The sequence below is a fragment of the Anolis carolinensis genome, chromosome 4 (assembly GCF_035594765.1).
Source record: "Anolis carolinensis isolate JA03-04 chromosome 4, rAnoCar3.1.pri, whole genome shotgun sequence".
Lineage (NCBI taxonomy): Eukaryota > Metazoa > Chordata > Lepidosauria > Squamata > Dactyloidae > Anolis > Anolis carolinensis.
In genome coordinates, this window is record NC_085844.1 from 210,967,935 (window position 1) to 210,990,269 (window position 22,335).

Sequence of the window (22,335 nt, forward strand, 5' to 3'; positions counted from 1 at the left end):
AATATGTTGGATAATAAGGGATTAAGGAAAAGTCTATTAAACGTCAAATTACATTATGATTTTACAAATTGAGCAGCACATGCGCGATGATGCTATGTAGTAATTACTGTATTTACGAATTTAACACCAAAACATAACAATGTATTGAAAACATTGACTACAAAAACATTGACTATTAAAAGGCCGACTGCGTTGGATAATCCAGAATATTAGATAAGCGAATGTTCGCTGCCTTTTCTCTCTCTCTTTCTGGGGTCAAGGGAGGAAAAAGCCACACCGGAAAGCCTAGTGAGACTCTACTGTAATATGAAATGCTTACTGTGGTATAATAATACAGAACAATATAATCTCTAAAACCAGGACAGTAAATAAAGAGCAACACTCTGAAAGCAGGGAAATTGGGAATTCCAGAAAGGAAACAATCAGAGTCAGCTAACACTTCCCAACAAAGGATTCCCCCAGGCAAGAAGCATACAGGCTTTGAAGCTGCAAGGCCATTAAATGCTAATCAAGGTGGCTAATTGCAGCATTCATACCTGCCACACCTAGACTATTCATTGCTATTCAAACTGGCCAACCAAGGATTCCGCAAGGTAGAAAGCAGCCAGGCTTGCAAGCAGCAAGGCTATTCAGTGCTATTCAACCTGGCCAACCAAGATTTCCCCTAGATAGAAAACCCCCAAGCTCTGAAGCCACTAGGCTACTCTGTCCCATACAACCACGCCTAGAAAGGATGCCCTATGTAGAAAGCAGCCAGGCTTTTAAGCTGCAAGACTATTCAGTACAGTTCAAGCTGGCCAAACAAGGATTCCCCTACTAAGGAAGTAGCCAGGCTTCAAAGCGGCTCTTTGATTGAGGGTGCTACTCCAGCTACTCCAGAAAACGGCCAGGCTTTGAGGCTGCAAGGCTATTCACTGCTATTCCACCTGGCCAACAAATGATTCCCATAAGCCAATGCAACGTGTGGCTGGACAAAGCTAGTTGTACCTAAAATGCTTCTTATCAAAACATTATTTTCAGACCTCTGCTCTAACTGCCTGACTATTCCAGTTCTTGAACTTTAACACTGCAAAAAATAATTAAATAAATAAAATAAAGAAAGGGAGGTGGAAATATCACTACCACATGCTTGAGCTGCACCAAATAATCAGAAATCCAAACTGAAAAAGTAGTGTTAACAAAGGACAAACCATACAAGTTCCACTTGAAGAGCTGAATGAAGTGTTAAAGTTCATACAGTGTACAATTATTATGATTATGATAGTTTACATCTCACTTCTATTTCTGGAAACCAAGACCCAAGGCACTCACAATCTTTAAAAACTATACAATTAAAAACACACAAAAAGGAAATAGTAGAACAGAATTAAACTAGGATAATTATTAACACAATTCAATAAATGCATAAAAAGCTGTTTTTAGCACCCTCTGTTGTTTGGTTTTTTTTTTTACTGAAATATCTGCCTTTCCTGTCTATAGATCCTATCCTAAAGCAGCTGAAGCGGCTCGCTTGCTACTGTCCGACCTGTGGTCAAACAGAGAGCTTCAGTCTATACTAAAACAGGTGAGAAAAGGGTGTTTTTTTTTCTTTCTAATAAAATGACATGACAGTTGAACAACAGCATATTATTTATTTGGAGCCAATTCCAAAAATACCTATTGGAATAGAAAAGTCTTCCTAAAGAAGGAGTTTCAAAGCCTAGGAGTAATCACCATCTTAGCTGTGTGTGGGGGTAGGTATGTCTGTGTGTGCATATATGTAAGAGAGAGAGACACACACACACACACACACACACAGAGAGAGAGAGAGAGAGAGAGAGAGAGAGAGAGAGACAGAGATGGAAACATATATAGTTTGTGACTTCATCTAGATAATTGATTTCTTAGGAAATGCTGTTAAATTATTCTTATTTCATTCTTCCTTACCCGTCTTCTGTCACTGGTGCCACCAATAGCAAGGATATGACAAGAACATGATGGGATCCTTAACAGGAAGCACTTTGAGGAATTTGTCTTCCAGATTCTAAGAAAGCATCTTCGTAACATAATTGGATTGGAGGTAAATAACTGAATCAATATTTCAAACCGGGGGGAATCTCAATCACGTCTCAATAATATTTCTTCATACCATTGTTCGAGGTGTATAACTGTGGACTTCCAAATAAGTGTTGATGATTGTATCAATCAAGTTAGCAATTATATCAATCCAAGTCAGCAAAATCAATGGGAGTTGTAATCCAGCAACTTCTGAAGGGTCATCGTTGTTATCTCTATTTTACATTTGTCTAGATTTGTCTTATGTGAAGCTAGATGGAAAGCTGCCTTAAAACATGTCTGGAATAGAACCCTGTTTTGAAATAAACTAATTGGCTATAGATTAGTTTCTAGTTCCGATTTAAAATGTTCTGCTTTTCAATCTTGAAAACTCTATTCAGTGGTTCTTAACCTGTGGGTCCCCAGGTGTTTTGACCTACAACTCCCAGAAATCCCTGCCAGTTTACCAGCTGTTAGGATTTCTGGGAGTTGGAGGCCAAAATATCTGGGTACCCATTGGTTGAGAACCAGTGGTGATGGGCCCATAGTCTTTATGGTCATGTACGTGTAACTCCCAATGGCATAAGTCACCAACAGGATTCCAGCCAAAATCTATGCAACAGTTTCTGTCAAAAAGACTTTAGCAGCACATCCTAAAAGTGTAGCTTAGCAAATGCACACAATGTACTGTAGATAAGACCATAATCAGATTCAGGCAAACCTTATTTTCTCCCCCCCCCCCCCCCCTGCTTCCTTGGTTGTACTTGTAGAGCAGGGGTCCTCAAACCTTTTCAGACATGGAGCCCTTTTTGAAGCAAACGTTTCTCATTGAGCCCCAAAACTGTTTTTATATATTATATTATATCATATGTATATATATACCAGGCATGGGCAAACTTTTTGATGCATTGTGTTTTAAAATTTGACAGACTGACTGGGCCAGTGGCAGATGGATGGGGAACGTTTGTTTGAACTGATTGAAACAAATATGAACAATTTGTATGCACACCACACATATCTCATTTGTAGCACAAAAACCAGAAAAGAAAGAACAGTACAATATTTAAAATGAAGAACACTTTTAACCAACACAAGCTTTAACAGAATTTCAGTGAAACATCAAGTTCAGCTCCCTTCTGCTATGCAGGAAAAGTACGATCAAAGCACTCCTTGAGCAGTAGAAGGGAAATAGGATTTTGGAAGCAAGAAAGGTGAGGGTAAAAGGATGTGAGTGACAAAGGGGCCAAGGGGCTTTTGTGGCAAGGGAGGTAAGGGGAAAAGGCTTTTGGGAGAGAGGGAAGTGGGGAGAGGGAGGAGTAGGAAAAAGGAAAGAAAGCTTGGAGGGAAAGGAAGGGGAGGGGCAAAGAGGAGAGAATCACAGAACCCCTCAGAATGCTTAACGGAGCCCTGAGGGCTCCACAGAACACACTTTGAGAACTTTTGATGTAGAGGATGAATTGTAGCATGTAGCAACAAGAATGACTTAGTGAAGTTCTGGGAAGAAGAGCATCAAGTCAATGAATGTTGAGAAGGCGTGCATCAGCTTCTCATTCTGAGCAATGGCCAGAAATGACCCATGTGCAGCTGGGTTCTAGAGTCTCAGAAAGGGAGGCAGGTAGAAAGCTCCAATAGGTCTGTGCTTCTGATCTCCCTCCCACGTGGAACAATTTTACATGAATGCTTTTTGTTGCAAATTGCATGTTTAAATGACTAATTTTGCAGAGACTCTGTTTTTCTTTCAGAATTTGTAACTGGTTCCTGTTTGGAGACCCAAATCTTCAAGGAATTAGTTAAGACATTAAAAGACATACACAGTGTTTTGAGAATTAGCTCCATTGTACAACTAGGTATGGAAACTGTATACCTGATTACAGATACAGTATCTTAAAATGTTTAAATGTGTTTTTTTTTTCTTTTGGTGAGAGTTGGGATGGGTTTGGGGATTTGAGGTTAATGTTACTTTTTATTCTTGTAAAAAGGGGGACTTATAATTTTGAAAAGTATGTCAAATAAGGACTTCATCACATGCAATAAAACCAGCATTTCTACATATTTAAGAGACGGCTACTGGCGGAGCCCATCACATGACTCAAGATCATATCGTGGTTTCTAAGTATTTCATCATTTCTAAAGTGTGTGTTTTTTCCTATGCTTCCTAAACCAATTAGCAATCAACTTCTTTTTCAATTCCCCACATAGAGAAGTGTAAAAATGCCCAATTTAATGTCTGATGGAAATTCCCCCTTGTCTGCTTGTAAACATAACAATGACAATATCATGGAGGGAGGAGCTGAGATCGGCAGTATTGATTCCTTTCTTCCACCATTACCATTTTGGGACTGAGGAGGAAAGAATGGTAATTTATATCTCTTTTTAAACATAAAAAGTTGAAACATACTCCCACAAGACAAAAAGATGATTTTTTCTATCCAGAGAAAACGGGGAAGGAGATAGAAGAAGAAATATGTCTCCTGCGTGATGAGAAGACAAATGGATAATTAGAAAAGAAAGCAGAAAGAAGGAAACCATGTGATGGGGATAGGAAAATCATCCATTTAATTTCCAAATGGGGAGTTATGACGCTTAAGGGAAAAACAATGATCCCAAACACTTTACTTATCCCGTGGGATGAAGTCCTAAGTTAGGCACTTACTTTCCCATCTGGTATCAGACTTCAGTCTTAAGAAACTTTGAGGGTGACTACTTTGTTGTAAATGTTTACATATAAGCAGTATATGTAAGGACAGGCTTCTCAGACTTTACATTTTTATATTTTATTGGACTGTGACTCCCCAGATCTTCAATGATTGGGCAGGCAGGCTGAAGATAACAGAATTTTTAGTTCAGCACCCTCAAGGGATCTAATATTGGAGAAGTTTGATATAGGGAAGGAGAATCCGAATAACAATGTCTTTGAGTGTCATATACAGTATGTATCTGCAAGTTCAGTCCAATGTTCATTTACATTCAGTCCAAGTCTCATTGGGTTCAGTCGGAATTATGCATCTGTAAGTATGTGAAGTAGTAGAAGTCTAAAGCTGTAGTGCTATGCACTCTTACTTGTGAAAAAAATCCTGTTGAACACAATGCGGCTTCCACGAGGGCAAACATATTTAGGCACATGCTATAAGCATTTTTCATTCATCTGTTTTAAGAAATTGTATAAAATTACTAACATTGTAGGTGTTTATTTCATTGTCAGTGGCCATTATACACAAATATTTAGCATACTATTCTTATTTTAGATTGCTAAGTTTCTTCCTCCCCACCCTAAACATTATTGGCATCACATTTTTCCCTGAATTTCTCCTGATAGGTCTGTTTTCATATTCCACTCTAATGCTAAGCATTTATTTTATTATAGATTTTAGTTTTTAAAACCCAAGAAGCAAATTCATGTCAGAGATTTTTTTTCTTGAATAGGTTCTTGATATTTTTTAAAAACTTTATTTTTATACTATATATATGAATTATGGTTTGTAGAACACTGGAACTCCCAAAGTAATGCTTAATTGGGGGTATAAACTACAATAGAGTTCTCTATGGCTCTGAAAAAGTGGAACAGCTCTGTCAAGTTGATAAGCTCAGATAGAAAATAAATGGACAGGTTATCTGTAGGAACTGCAATGAAATAGTATTATCAAGGAACTAATGAAATAGAACTACCTATTACTGGATTATTTTAAATGCAACAAGATTTATTTCATTTTATTGCAACCAGTAAATTTTAAGGCATGGGGCAAGGGGGGCTGATCACTTTTTTAAACCAATGACTTCTTGTCGAGTCATTAAAATGTAATTGCCTTTATGTTTTCCAAATACGATGTCAGTCTTTAGTTGTATGAGGGGCTTTTTTTTACATGTTCCAGTGGCATGTAATTATTCTCTTATGGCTGATGTGGAATTTTTTGCAAAGGAATTACTGTTTGGGGAAAAGGTGCAGGGATTGAATACATAGCTGACAACTTAAACTCACCTTTCTCTTTATAGATAGAGAAAGGCACAGGGTGCGTGCAGATTTGCACTGCTACAAATTAGCGAGAAAACTTTAAACATTCTTTCAGCCATTTCTGCCTCCACACCTTCACCCCATGGTCCAAAAAAGAAAAAGAGTGTTCCACCCCTCTCATACCTGACTGAAAACAAAGACAGTAGACTAAATCTGATTGCTATTTTTAAGAATAGATCCATTGAATTAAGAAAGTTGAATTAATGTTGAATTAGCAATAAGGTTTTAGCCTATATATTGCACATAGTAAGTTAGTGATTTAATTTAGATAGGTTCACATGAGAAATTTAAAGGAAGAAAGGAAAGACATCCACCCTCTTCTTCCCACTGACAACCATTTATGTTCTCTGGAGAAATTTCTCTGGGGAAGTTGGGGGACACTTTCCTGAGGAATGTAAGTTGTGGGTACAGAAAGCTGCTGGATGAGGTGGGCATTGCCCTGTGTCAGACATACCTGAATAATGCATACCTGAATAAATACACCTTGAATGAACAGAGAGTGGCTAAGTAGGTGACTAGGAAAAAAATAGTTATAGGCTTGAAGAAACATAAACCTTAGGAAGCAGTGAGGCTTGGGAAAAGAAGACTGAAATAGGAAGTGGTTCAGAATAAGGAAGAGGAGAAGAAGGAGTTGAGAAGGGGGCAGCTGAGAGGCAAATGGAGAGGGATGGGTGGGCATTGACCAAAACACCAAAGAGGAAGAAATATAAAATGTATTTATTATTATTTCTTGCAATAACCAACCGATGTCTTTGAAAATAGGTGTCCAAAATCTAACTGGTGTACTTTTCCCAGCTCCTAATTAGATTGTATTCCATCTTTTTTGTTGTACACTGGGACTGTAGAACTCTGACAGCAATGTTGCTGCCATTGTAAGTCCCCACAATACCTAAATATAAATACTGTTTTGGACCATTTTGGGAAGTTGCCTGGAGCTGGTTGAGAGCAATAAACTGATAATATTTTTAAGAAAGGAGGGCTATGTGCTGGGAACCCAACGAATGCCTGAGAATACTGTTTTGTGATGCCAGGTGTAGTAATAAACAATATATTTAACATTAGATTCTTTATAATTATAATAAAGTGATAAAATATCTATTGGCATATTCTTATGCATTAATGTGTGTACACATACATTGGTTTGGCTATGTTGATAAAATTATTAGGTGTAATAGCAGTGATATCAACATATCTTTAACTTTCTAGGTTAATAAAAGGCTTTGGTGCAACTAGTCAATGATCAAATAATCAAAACCCACCGTTTATGTTTGCTTCCTCTCTGTAATCCAGTCCCATAAATGTTTGTATGTAGCAAGGGCATCATTCTCACCAATACGGCTGTAAAATTAAGAAATTCAGTGGGTTTTGAAGAGTTATATACAAGCAGTTATGCCAATAGTTCTATGATGGTTCATGTTTTTTTGCTTATGCCATTAAGTCCTTTTGTCACATAACTCTAGATCTAATGTACTATTTGCCAATCTATATTGTATGGATCATATATGTCACTCTGGAATATTATTTGGAAGGATGAGCTGAACCCAGCAAGCAAATTGTAACAATAGTGATATTTGCATAGGACATAGCTCATGTAAATAAATGATGTGGCTGATTATGGTCACAACACAACAAAAGCAAATGGTACTTTCCTTATAAGGACTTGTTTTTTATGTCTTACAAAGTGCTAGTGAAAGAATGTTGTGGGTCTATCCAGTACATCATTTCAGAAGACACAAGCAGAACAAAAAATGAACTTTTGCCAGCTTTTGTCCTCTTTTGTATGGCTTACTACTTTTCTAATATCACAACAACCACTAATTCATCTATGCAATTATACAAAGTATTTTGTAAGATATATGTGTGAGAATCCCATGTCAGCATTGTTTTTCCTCTACTGTATGTGTATTTGCTTCATTGTAACACTAAGATCAATAAAGTGCTGGAAGTTAAGTTTTCACATTGGCTATTTGTGGTTTCATTGTTTCTGTCTGGTTCCATATACATTAATATATAAAGTAGGTTACTTGAATAATTGTTTTCTCTTTCAAGATTCATTTTCAATATAAATGGCATCAACTGACAAGTAAAAGCTACCCCCTCCAAGTTTCACATATGAAGTTAGCACGGATGTGAAGGATGTTTAGAAATACAAACCTATATTTAATATAAAAAGTATGTAAACATGATATACGTACAACAAAAATTGCAATTTTTCTATAATCACTATTCAGTTTGTTTTATAGGTCTATGTCAGTTACACTGAGCCTTTCAGTTTTGATTCACAAATAAGCACATACTCAGTCCTATAAATAATTATTATAAATCTTGATAACATGTACTGATGAGCCACCATAAATGAATGTCTTGTCATTTCCCAAGGATAACAGCTCTGCAGGCTTCTTTTAGCTAAAATTCGCTCTTTAACTAGTTATTTATTCCTACAGTGTCATCCATCCCAATTAAATCACATATATCATTGGGAACTATGGATTCCATAAATAATGGAGACTCAAAAGACAAATCCAGAAGGTTTTTTCTTCAGTTGGTACTTCATGTGTGAAACAGAACTAAGCCAAAGTGCAGGCATGTACTTTAAATCCCTGGAACTTAATTATGAGGTTGGGACTTAATTATGGGGATGGTTTTTAAAAGCAGACTTTCAGTGGCCTGCTTCCTGCTGCTGACACTATTGGCCATTGTCTGGATGGCCATTTGGGATTCCATTGGCCATGGGTTTATTGGGTTTAGGAACTGTGCAATCAGGCTTAGGATAGAAAAGCTCAACTATAGTCCTATACTTGAAGAGAAAGCAATGGAGCAGCAAGCATCATTCAAATTACTACTCATGAAACTAAAATAGCCATAGCCAAATGCGCTTTAAAAGTTAACATACTTTGGTTCTCAGCCCAAACCATTTTCTTAGAAGCAGGTGGTTTTTCTTGAGCTTGACTTCTTCAAAGGTATGGAGGGACAGATTTGTATTCTTGGATCTAAATGGGCCTTGGGGAATGACAAGAAGTATCTTGCCCTTTAGCTTGCCCTTCTTTTGGTTAAGACTTCTGTAGGGGTTGCCTTTGAAAGTGAACAATTAATTTACCATGAAATATAAAAGGGAATAAATGTAGCTTCCATACATTTCTCCCCAAAACATATAGCCTACCCCTAATCTATGTCTGCTATAAAACAAACACAATACAGCAGACAGAAGGGAGGGCCAACAAAATTCACTGCGAATGATATATTACATGCTAAATAAGTGCACTTGTTCTTCCAGGTTGCAATACGTCAGTCGTGGGCAGCAGAATGCCTCACATTTCAAGAACCCAAGTTTTGTGATATAGTAGATCTGGTGATGACAGGAGACAATTAATTCCCACCCCAGCATGATCCTTAAACATACGTAGTTTTGCCAGCATGGCTGAGAGTCTCAGTAACATCTTTTGAAGGACAATCTTGTGAGGCAGAGCAGCTGCTCAGAAAAAAAGGGAAATTCTGCATTCAGGTCCTTCTAAATGTTAAGCATGTATATTCATTTGAACAGGGAGCGGTGGAAAGAATTCAGATATGCTGTGATAAGAAACTGTAGTGTTGGCATCTTTTTGGAAAGGTTTCTTCTTCTTACCAAACTGGCTTGCAGACACCAGCTGCTTGTGAAGACATGCTGAGATGAAACAACGCATATGAAAACATAAATTAGTGTAAGAAATGAAGAGTCCTCCCTTATTATTGGCTGCCTTGCTTGTGCTCTAGATTGGATCTGGTTTCAATCCAAGGACAGGAGGAGATAATTGGGTTGATGCTATACCAAAGCCTGGAACCTGCAGCTGCATGCCCATTATGGTAACAGCAGATGCCATAAGGATGTCTTACGTTGAGAGGACAATGTAAAAGAGACACAACTCTGCTTAAGTAGGTAAATGTTGGACCTAGGAGCTCATAGACCCTCACTGAGGTCCCAGACCACTTTTCTACAACCATTTTACTACCAGTTCCTTGTTTAGATTTATCACTGCACTAGAAGGGAATAAATGATCATGTTTGTGAATTGGGTTCCCCAAGACTTTAAGGTTTTATTTCCTTCCCCAACCTATCTCATTTTCATATAAGACAAAGGTGGCAGTGAGGTATTCCCTTTCCTTCCTTATTCATTGATTTTTAATTGATATGTCATTGCAAAATTCTACTAAAAGCTCAAAAATTCAAAGTACTTAGTCATGCTCACAATACCACATGATCAAAACTATTTTGTAATGCAAATGTCTGAGGATGCAAGGCTCAAATTCTAGTGGTTCTAAAATAAGTGTGAGCAAGTATGGCCCTTTATGTCTTTTTGCTCTATGGGTCCCATCAGCTCTAGGCAACATGCCCAAGAGTAAGGGATTATGCAAACTACTATCCAGCAACATCTGGAAGGCTGCAGTTGACCACCATGTTGTAAACCACACAGTAATCTTAGTTATATTTGTAACCCAAAGAAAGTTTCTTTACCACTTCATATTGTCTTTAGCCTGTCATTAAAATCTATAGAAGGCTATGGAAGAAGGTTATCAAGCCAATTAAATCTGCATTCTTTCCTCTAGAATTAAAATTCTAAATGGATTTTAAAACTTTGATTTTAAGTTAAGTTCTAAATCCAGTTACTAGTCCAACTATAGTTGAGACTATAGTTGGGACTGAGTCAGTGGAACTTATACAAGTTCCCATTTATATTGCTGCAGCTGGAATTACCAAACTAGTTTTATGCATCAGATTCAAAATTGATTGCCCCTTTGATCTTTGTAATATTATAATATGTAGATGTCATAATAATTAAAGAATATTGTCTAAGGATCTGTTTGCAGCAGCTATAACTAATCAAGACATCATTCTGGATCCCTCAAAACGCTTGCTATTTTGTGTTGTCAAAGGCTTTCATGACCGGAAACACTGGGTTGCTGTGAGTTTTCCAGGTTGTATGGCCATGTTCCAGAAGCATTCTCTCTTAACGTTTCACCCACTTGTTAATTTCATTGTTATCCAAGTTACAATGTTCAGTTCCAAACTAAAATTCCAAATCTCAGGATGGATGGATGGATGGATGGATGGATGCTACAAGCAAAAATTTAAAAAGGGAAGGGGAGTTAGTCATGACTCATTAGGAAATCATAGTTGATGACACAATATTTTCGTGTCATCCAACCACGTTATCACATCAGGGCTTTAAAGTCGGCAGCCTCACATTTCTGCCACCTGCAGTGGGAAGTGTAGTTTGGAAAGACAAGGACTTCTGTAGCTGAGAATTCAAAAGGCTCTGCCCTAAACTACGTTTCCCAGAATTTGCTTGCAGCAGAAATGCAGGGATGCCCGCTTTTAAGCCCTGATGTGATAATGTTACAAATCAAATTGTTGTGCTCAGTATCAGAAATAAACTCCAAGGGAAAGGACTGACAGAATCCAGAAAAGTGACTAAAATCAACATTGGGAACAATCGTAACTCATCAAGATACTGCAGTCGGCACTTCAAAATTTCTTTGTTCTTACTTAAGCTGCAGTACAAGTCAAAAAGACAAAATTACAAATGTGGGAGTTCCTAGAAACTATGAAGGGGGCCTACCACAACTCAATGTATTTAAAAATTGATGCTGCCCATAGCAATATTTTTGTTTGTCATCCAAATTTGAGGCTAATGTCAAGACCCAATTTAAAACAGGCAGCCCCCTATATTCAACAGAGTGAGGGTTGCCATATTACAACAAGAAATAATGTATTAAGGATTAAAAAGCAGTAGAGGTTTATCTAAAGCACTGCTATTTGCCTCCTGTAACAGAAAAGGGAGGACAGATGAAACAAGAGATGACTCTCTGAAGTGCCACTGGTAAGATTCCTGAAATGGTGCAGAGCAGGAAAACAAGTAGTGTCATAGATCTTTTTATGGAGTGTAATAGGTACAAACTGAAGCACTGCTGGTATATATTATCTGGAAAACAGGAGTCGGCTCTCTGAAACCAAATCCCAGAAGATACAAAGGGCCCACTGTGAGCCTATTTTTCCTTTTACTGTGAGTAGGAAATACCAACAGATAGTTACCAGTACCTATTCTGTATCCAGTAGTGACAACCCACTTAAGCATTTGAATTAGTCGAGAAGAGCAATAAATAAATTTGATCTCTTAATTTCTGCTCAGTAATTACTGAAGCATAGGTGTCACTCATATTGGAAATTACAAAATTCTACCCCTGTACACTTGAACTTAAATGACCACCTGTTTTTATAGTGTTTCAAGGAAGTCAAAGGCAAATCTTTATAATATTAAGTGTTGGTTTCTTGGGGAAGTATCTGCGGACCACAGCCTTCATATTTTAGAATAGAGTAATTTCCACTTAAAGGACTGCTGCAAAATCTCAAAAAGTGACTGTAAAACTAGATTAAACATAGTCTAGCATAAAATATGCAGATTGGGCAGAAACTGTTGTGCCATTTTTTTGGTAGCAACTTGTGAGCAGAACAACGATTTAACCAAAGTCAATACCATCCCTTCCCTTCTTAATCTTTCTAGTGTATTATTCAGTGCGCTCCATGCAGTCATGTCGGCCACATGACCTTGGAGGTGTCTACGGACAACGCCGGCTCTTCAGCTTAGAAATGGAGATGAGCACCAACCCCCAGAATCGGTTACGACTGGACTTAATGTCAGGGGAAAACCTTTACCTTTACCTTATTCAGTGATATAGCTTAAACCTGAACAATGGTGGCTATTGATTCAAATTTCAATGGGGCAATGAATCTATTGCATACTTTAGTAACTATCCAAGCTATTAAACCTAGTTTGTCAATAGGGTTCAGCCCTTTAGATTTCTCATTTGAAATTTGAATTAAAACCCAGGCCAGAGCTACCAACAAATCGACACAGGAACTGCCAGCCTGAAATTGGCCATTTGAATTCTCGTCTATGTTGAGATGAAGAGATGTTGAGGAATAAAGAAGGGAATCAAACAAGACAACTATATAGAACATTTTACCATATTTTTTATTAAAAAAAACTGCTTAAAGGGAAGCTATGGAAATAAGACTGTGCTGGGACTTCTGTAAATTGCTGACATGTAGACAAAGTTTGCCAATCTTGGGCTGAAAAAAAAAAAAACCAAGACATTAGCAGCAGATTTTGCCAACATTGCTGGGAGCTTTGAAATACTTGAAATGCTTCAAGGTACATAGTGACTAATACAGCAGATCTCACTATGCCAGTTCCAGTGAATAAACATGTAGAATTATTGTCTTTTCAGCACTCAAGCAGTTGCTGTAGAACAATTCCCAGCAAATTCACTCACGGTTGCAGAGTTTTCTCCAAAAAGGAGGCATATCTGAGGAAAGAAAATATGTGAACAGGTGCTTTTGCCTGGTCAGCTGCAAATGGGCCACACAAATATTGCCAGGGGTTAAGAGCTTCTAGTTATACCAGAAATTAAATGTAAAGCCACACAATTTTTACACATTAACGAAGCTTCCGTAATATATATACAATGTATACAATGGGAAGAAATGTATTATGCTGTTTCCTCCTAGTTGTAAAGTAGATGCATTTTGTAATCATATCAATGCATGTGTGTATCATAAATATTAAGCAGACTTATACAAAACATCACTGATTTGTTTGTAATTACTTTCTTTTTGTACATAATGCAATGCAGCAATTACTATGGAAATTGTTACATTTTTAAACTTGTGCTTCAAGGAAGAGCAAAGATTTCTTGAAGGTTTTGCAATTTTGATACTTTTAAAACAAGCCATAATGCCTAAGAAAACAAGTACCTTAATTAGAGGCTCAATTCACAGAGAAGTTCTGATCAAATCGAAATTTAAATGAAGGAAGACATATTCCTACAGACTGGCCAAAATTTGTCAGTTACAGTTAATAACAAGGCCTTGCAATCAATTCAAACAAAACCCTAACCCAAACCGAATCAGGCCCATTTGGATCAATTCAGACCAAGTCCAGATCAAATCAGATTGGCTAAATTCAGTTGTAGTCTGGAATAACTAACATAGTCTCCTTCTTTGGAGATTTTTAGAGAGAAATCTATTTTCAAGAGGGATCTATTTAAGTCTTAAGATCAGAGGGCAACTATAACCACGACAGAGGCAGCTCCTTATTTGGAAAGCAGGCATAAAGGCAGAGTCACCAGAGGAAAGGGAAAGCCTTGCCTAATATCACTTTGAAGGAGGAGTGGATCCCTGCTAGTGCTATCTTCATTGTGGGCAGTAAATTAGTATTCCTGAGGCTCAGCACTGAAACACACTACTAAAGAGTGTTTCACTTTGCATTTGTTTTTGTGTGGTAAGCCGCCATGAGTCACACCTTTAGGGACAAGGTAGGGTATAAAGAAAGTATGAGCTAAAGTAGATAGATAGATAGATAGATAGGAGGACCATTTAGTAATTCAGAGTTAACATCTCATTAAAAGTATTTGGGGGAAAATTCATTAACGGAATACAAGCCATATACACAGAACAAAGAGCCAAAATTAAAATTAATGGAAATATGACTGAAATGTTTCCAATACAGAGAGGTGTGAGACAGGGATGCCCCCTCTCACCCTTATTATTCATACTCGCAATAGAAGTCTTAGCAAGAAAACTACATCAAGATGATGACCTGATCGGTATAAAAATGAAAAACCAAAAATATAAAATAAAGTAATTTGCAGATGACATTATTTTAATGTCAGAAGATCAGAGGAAAGAATTTCCCAAAATGATATGCCTGGTCAATCAATTTGGATCAGTTGCGGGCCTTTCAATCAATCTACGCAAAACAAAAATATTAGTGACAAAGTTAAGCAATAAAGAAAAAGAAGAATTAAGTCAAGAAACAGGAATTGAAATAGCTCCCCAAGCAAAATATTTAGGAATAAACATAACAATAAATAACAAAGATCTGTATAAAAATAATTATGAAAAAACCTGGAATAAAATAAAAAATGATCTGAAGAAATTGATGAACCTGGATATCTCTCTCCTAGGACAGATAGCTACAATAAAAATGAATATCTTACCTAGACTATGCTGATTGTTCCAGAACATTCCAATTGACATCAAGGAAAAAGAATTTACGAATTGTAATGCTGAACTTACTAAATTTATTTGGAGAGGGAAGAAACCGAGAATAAAGATGAAAAATTTACAAGACACTAAACAAAAAGGAGGACTGGCTCTCCCAAACCTAAAATTATACAGGGAAGCAGCTATATTGATTTGGTTAAGAGAATGGATCCATCTTGACAATCAAAGTCTCATAACTCTGGAAGGAGATAGTTTAAAATTTGGCTTACATGCATACTTAATTTATGGGAAAGTGGCAGAAGACTCAAACTTTAATAAACACCCAATTAGGAAAACTCTGATGAATACTTGGAACAAATATAAAAAAAAACTTTTTTACAGAAAATTACCACAATGGACCTTGATCCAAGAAGCTTTCAAACAAAGTGGAAATTCAAAGAGTAGTAAAAGATGGCCAACATATGTGGAAATATTCAAGAAAACACAAGATAACCTCCAACTGAAATCAATGATAGAAATAAACCAGCAGGGCTACAACATGAACTGGTTTGAATATGCACAAATACACCAACAATATCAAAAAGATGTGCATACAGGATTTGAAGAAGAAAAGACAGACCTTGATAAGATACTTCAATCAAGAAATAAACAACTATCTAAGCCAGGGGTCCTCAAACTTTTGAAGCAGAGGGCCGGTCCACTATCCTTCAGACTGTTGAGGGGCCGAATTATCATTTGAAAAAAAATACAAACAAATTCCTATGCATACTGCACATGTCTTATTTGTAGTGCAACAACAACAACGAAAGAACAATACAATATTTTAAAATGAAAAGAATTTTAACCAACATAAACCTATCAGGATTTCAATGGAAAGTGTGGACCTGCTACTGGCCAATGAGATAGTCAAGTTAATTAGGATTGTTGTTGTTGTGTGCCTTCAAGTCATTTCAGACTTTGGCCGAGCCTAAGTCTAAAATTAATTATTTATTTACTGCATTTATTTATTACATTTATATCCCACCCTTCTCACCCAGAAGGGGACTCAGAGCAGCTGTATGTACATACAATATACTATTATATTATTAGCATAGCACAATATTAGCATTATATATTACTATATTGAACTATACCACTATACTATTATATAATATGTAATATATAACATATAATTAATATTATTATATGGTATTATTATTAGTATTATATTGTATAACATAATATTATTATCAATATTATATGTATATTCAATATATTATATTATTAAAACTGATATAAAAATATTATATTATAAAACTGAGGGCGGGGGCCAGGTAAATGACCTTGGAGGGCCGCATCCGGCCCCCGGGCCTTAGTTTGGGGACCCCTGATCTAAGCTCTACAGTCTCCTGTTAAAATTACACACAGAAGATGAATATATCAAGGAATGTGTGGTAAAATGGGCCAAAAACATTGGCCGCTCGATCAGCTTAGATGAATGGGAATACCTCTGGAAAGTAAAAATAAAAATTTTCAGAAGCTATTCCCTTCTAAAAAATTTCTACAAAATGTTTTATCAATCCTATATGACACCTGTTAAATTAGCCAAAATGCAGCCACAATTAAAAAAAACACTTGCTGGAAATGTAAAGAAGCAACAGGATCATTTTCCCACATGTAGTGGACTTGTAAGAAGGCAAAAAACTTTTGGATTGAGAGCCAAAAAACCACTGAAAAAATACTAAAGCTAAAAATAGCCATGCACCCAGAAATATTCCTACTAGGAATAACAGACACATCACTGCTGAAGCCACATGATAAACTCTTCACTTTGATGACAACGGCTGCGAGAATAGTTTATGCACAAGCCTGGAAATTGGAGGAAACACCAGAAATGGAGGAATGGATCGTGAAAGTGACGGAAGTGGCTGAGATGGACATTCTGACAGGGTATCTCCAGTCAAAAGACCCTTCCGAGTTTAGGAAAGACTAGGAGCCCTTCAAAAGGTTTTTAGAAGGAAAGACTATTTCAATGTGGGGGTTTCAAATTTGACTATTATAAATTTTAATTTTCACCATTCATTTAACTTCCTTCTGTAAAAAAAAAAGTCATGATGAAGAAAAAAAAAAGAACTACAGTTCACAATTGCTGGTGGCTTGTGAACAGGTTGTGAAACAGTGAAAATAAGCAGATAATTCAGGTGTGTTTCAAGGGATTCTGGACCTTGTGCAAAATAGAAAACTAACTGAGCTTATTTATGGAGAAATTGTTATATTCCTGGGAATATCTGAATAAGCATGGAGATCTCTGGGATATCTTACTGGAGTGCTTTACTGGAAAAGCAGGGAGCTAGACTGCTTAATTGATGACCTCTGGAACAATAGATAGTATAATTAGAACAGGATGGACTCAACACTGGTATTTTCATTAAGACATCCTAGTCTATATATTTGTAGAAATGCTCTGACTCACTGCCTGCATATTATAATTTATTATGCTTTATTTTATTTAATAAAAGAACATTCTTAAAATAAAAAAGTGATACAACAGACCATAGGATAATTCTACCTGAAATGCAGGCATTTATATTCTGCCATCTACGGAAATACATTAAAAATATTCTTAATGTACTAAAAAGAAAAAATGTACTATTCAAGGAGTAAGAACATGATTCATTACTAGTCTTAATGAAATATAGACTTATCATAAATGCACGTTATATTATTTTTCTATATCTCTCTGTTAACCAAATGATGACATACTGCTTGGAAATCCTGACTATTAGTATTACTACTACTACTACTACTACTATTATTTTATTTTCCTACTGTCGTACTGGAACAACAATGATTGTTTAGTTTAACTATAACAGTTTTTGGCAGTTCTCTGTTAGAACATTACCAATGTCAGCTGCTTCTAACCTAGCGATTTTATTCGAAGTGTTTAATGCCAGTGCTAATGCTTTTTGATTTTGCTTTTTGGTGTGTTTCTTTGCCAAGTACTTTTGCATTTTTATATCGCCAATTGTTCAGGGTTTTTTTTTCTTTTTTATATAAATATGGACATTTTAGCTTTGTTTTTGGTTTTTGGTTTTTTTCCCCTCTCTCCCCCCCTTTCTGATCCTTTTTAAATCTCAGTTTTCCTACTTTCTATACAATCAAATGTTCTCACTCTTTTGATGTTAATTTACTCTATCTTATAAGGTAAAACTTCAATTAAAAAAATATTTTTTTAAATGAACCATTAAAGTCCAATTCAAAGGACTAAGAAAAAAATATTTGGTGACTTGCCTGACACTAAAAATTCCATCTCGTTGTCTTATATTTGCACCCCCCCCCCCAGTCTCTTCCCTGATTACCTAAACTTCTTGCTGGAAAAATGGTGGCTAATGTCTGTTTGCAGGAGATTAATTACACTATTCCTGGTTTGCATGCATGTCTTTTTTTATAATCTCAGTAGCAGGATTTTTAAATATGCTGTTGGCAAAAATAATGCAGTTAGGAAACAAATCATAAGTAGTAGGAAAACAATAAAATATATTAGGTTTATTCAGTGTTCTTTAAGCACTTAAATGAAAAGGGGAACATGCACACCAATTAGAATTTAGTTTCAGAGAAGATGCCAAATCCCATCTGATTTTGGAAGATCAGCAGGGCCAGCTCTCGTTAATACTTGGATGGGAGACTATCAATGAATACCAGATGCAATAGACTGTATTTCAGAACTTTGAATATTCTTTGCCTAAGAAAACCTTATTAAATTAATGAAGATGCATCTTGAAGGCACATATACAGACACACACACACACACTTGACTGTGCCCTTAACCACAATGTAAAACTTTTAAACTGGCATTGGAGTGGTGCCTATTGCACAACCTTGATGAAAACAGAAGAAAATCTATTTTTGGAAAGGTGCCAAGCTGAGCAGTACAAATTTGCTGAGGCAACAGAAATAGGCCTTGCATGAGTGTTGCCATTGATGAATTGGGATTTACATTAGTACATGAGCTGCTGGATTGTCCTGTTTGTTAATTAACTAGGGCGGAGTCATACATTAATCATTTTTGTATGGTAGACAGGAACAACTCTAGTTTGCCTGTATAGGAGATAAGAGCTACTGATTCCTGTGGAGAAACTGTCATAGATATTAGGCAATAGCAGGGAGAAAACAAGTGTTGTCTTCATTGGGTTCTACTTTTCTGTTTTGCTTTTTAAATGTGAGCTCTCTGATGCGGACTTTTCTGCAGTTTAAATATGTTCTCTTTTTAAATTAAAAAAAAACCATACTGAGCACCACCACCTTCTTTAAATGCTGGCTGCATACTTTCCAACTGCTCTGATTTGGCAGGAACAGTTCCAATTTTTCCTTGTTTTTCCCTCTATTTCAGCAGTCTTGGTTAATCTCTCCTCCTCCTTCAACTTTCCCCCTTGTGTTTAGCTTACTTCAGTCAAACCAAGGTCAAAACAGAGTAGTTTGCCCTCAATTAACTCAACAGGAGAAGAGGAGAGAGGTGGAGGACAAGACTTGCCCTTCCCAGTAAACTCAGTGTCATGCTCTAGGCAACGGAGCACCAAGAACCAAACACGGAGGCCAATAACTATCTAATATCTTTATTAAGGAAATATATAGGAATAATAAAAACAAGTAGAAAATATAGTTCAGAAGCAGACCTATCCAATGAGGTCAAATATTGTCCAGAAATGTTTAGTCCAATAAATGATATTAGAGTTCAAAGTTAAATCCCAAACCGAAACACACACTATTGCCAAGCAATAGTGTGGGGAAATGTCCAGGGTCTTTCAGGGTCCAAGGTTATAATCCACAACAAGGTCGAGAGCAAACTTGATTCTTGGAGCAAGGTCCGTGGCTAGAGACAAGGCGAGGCAATTCCGGAATACTTGGAAAGACAAGGCAGTTCTTGAATACTTGGATTGACAAGGCAAGGAAGCTGGGGTTGCGGACTTGCGAAGTCCACACTAGGCTGGATCACGAAAATCACTCCTGAAGCTGCTCTGTTGACTCCGCACAGATCCAACTGTGCCAGGCACCTATATCTGGGTCTCGTTTTCCCGCCAAACAGGTGTCCAGCGTTCTCTTTCCCTAGAGAACGGAAAACGAAACCCAGTTTTCTCCAGATGTGAAACTCCCTAGATTTTCCCAAGGGAAGCATGGCTAATCAGTGTCTTGTTTAGCTGCGATTCTCAGACTCCTGCGAATCTGCTCCCTTTCCCTCCTTTCCGCAGTGTAGGACTGTCTCCTGGCAAAAGGAGGCGAGGATTGCTCAAGGTCTTTTTTAATTGCTTCTTGGGCAAAAACATCAACATCAGGCATCTGAAAGGATTCTGGCTGTTGTTGATCCGGAGAAAACCCCATGTTTTCATCCTCATCTGCCACAGGGACACTAGGAGCGGGACTACAAGGCCCATGAGTCATTACACTCAGGCAAAAGCAAACTGCTGCACACTCCACTTGTGTGTGTACTTCTTTATGAATAACTTTTGGCCACATTCTGAAGTTGATTAGTCAGATGTGTTGCAGTTTTCATCTATCAAATGCTGGAAGGCATGGCGCTATTGTACTGGTAATCTATTCCTGCTCATTTGCTGCCTATATAACTGTTTTAACTCACAAGACAGTATGTTCCAAGCTAGATGGATTATACAGCTTGGGTGGGGAACCTTATATACACCAAATATTTTGGTCAATAACTCCCATAATCCCCTCCAATTGGCCATAGGAACCAGGACTGATCTAGAGCGTAAATGTTGGTATTTTCAACAGATCTTCCAGTAAAGCTGGTGTCTCAGAGAGCATCCTATCCTCCTTCCCAAAGAGCACTAAGCTTTCTGCTTTTATGTAACACTGAAGTATATACCCAGGATGTCTATTGCTGGTTGTGTACATGTGTTTCATTTTTTAATTTTATTTTATCTTTTTAAAAGGTATCGCCAATGTTGGTGTGACTGCAAAATGGCATTCTCATTGCAATTTTTTTTAAATATAGTGTGGAACGAGGTGAAGTAGAAGGGAACTGCCCAGGGTGGAACAAATGATTACTAACACTCTAAAGCCATGACATCATGGGGCAGGTCTTATAGAACAAAAGACACACCCATGTGGTTTTACGTCCCTGAAACTCATCCTGTAGGAACTTTTGGAAGGAACTTTCATGTTCTTGTGGTGCTTAACTGGCATGGGAAAAGGAAAGATGAAGAGGACTCAGCTCAGCTCTGTTCTTGGCACAGATCCAGATCCGGAGTGAATCACAGATATACTTCAATCAGGGAGAATGTGGGAAAATGAGGCGCCAAGATAAAGCCAAGACTCCAGGATTTGTTAAGTCAGCATTTACTCATTTGGAATCTTGTTTGTTTACACAGGATTAGAACTTTCCAAAACTGGCAACATAAGGGTCTCATGGGCATGTAAATAGATGGTATCAGATGCTTTCTTGCAGCCCCTTCTCAGTAATGGTTGAATTCTAACCAATGCACAAACATGGTCAGATGACACAAGCACAAATTGTTATGGAACAGATGCTTCGAGTTCTCCCCTCTTCTTCTCCGGCTTCTGTTTTCCCATCCCTTTCTCCCACCCCCAGTTTACTTGTCAATGCAATTTATCATTTACCCTATGGTTTTATGATCACTCAACTCCTTTAGGATCCAATTCTTTCTATTCTTCCATTGGTGAGTGGATGGAATTAAATGACGCTTGGTGTTCATTCCAACTCCAAAGTTTTAAGATTCTGTGATGCCAAAATCAGCAGTTCTCTGGTATAATAAAGTTCAAATGACTGTAAATATTAAGAATAGTTTTGTAATAAGAATATACATTTAATGTAAAAATAGGTTATGTATTAAACTGTGCCTCTCTATGCAGGAAGTATTTTACAAAAGAGTAATGATGGGGAAAAAGAATGGTTATCAAATATTTATTGATTAAATTTCAAGGTGAATATAAAATAGCCACGTGCTATCAGAGATATTTATTTCTCAATAGTTTTCATATTTACAGTTGTTTGAGTGGATAATGGATAATAAGGAGTGAGATTTTGAACATGATAAATCAGAGTTTGAAAACAATTTTAACATGATGATGATGATGATGATGATGATGATGATGATTTTTATTATTATTAGTTTCAAAGTGTACACATTATAACATAACTATTGGTATATAAAGCCACCAATTAATAGTAGCAATTTTACACTTTCTAATAATAGTAAACATGTCTGAAAGAAAACTTCCCGACAATAAACTGAGATAGA

At 37.0% G+C, this 22,335-nt stretch overlaps 2 protein-coding genes across 2 annotated transcripts in view; one reads left to right on the forward strand and one right to left on the reverse strand.

Moving 5' to 3' along the window:
- Window positions 1-8,000, forward strand: part of pkp1 (plakophilin 1) — a 56,177-nt gene extending 48,177 nt beyond the window's left edge. Inside the window, exons 12-14 of the mRNA XM_062978694.1 lie at window positions 1,480-1,564; window positions 1,956-2,059; window positions 3,777-8,000. Coding sequence (XP_062834764.1) covers window positions 1,480-1,564; window positions 1,956-2,027 — 157 coding nt within the window. The 3' untranslated portion in view covers window positions 2,028-2,059; window positions 3,777-8,000. The remainder of the gene's footprint in view (window positions 1-1,479; window positions 1,565-1,955; window positions 2,060-3,776) is intronic.
- The window catches only part of tnnt2 (troponin T2, cardiac type), a 163,356-nt gene that overhangs the window by 98,060 nt on the left and 42,961 nt on the right, over window positions 1-22,335 (reverse strand). The window lies entirely within an intron of this gene.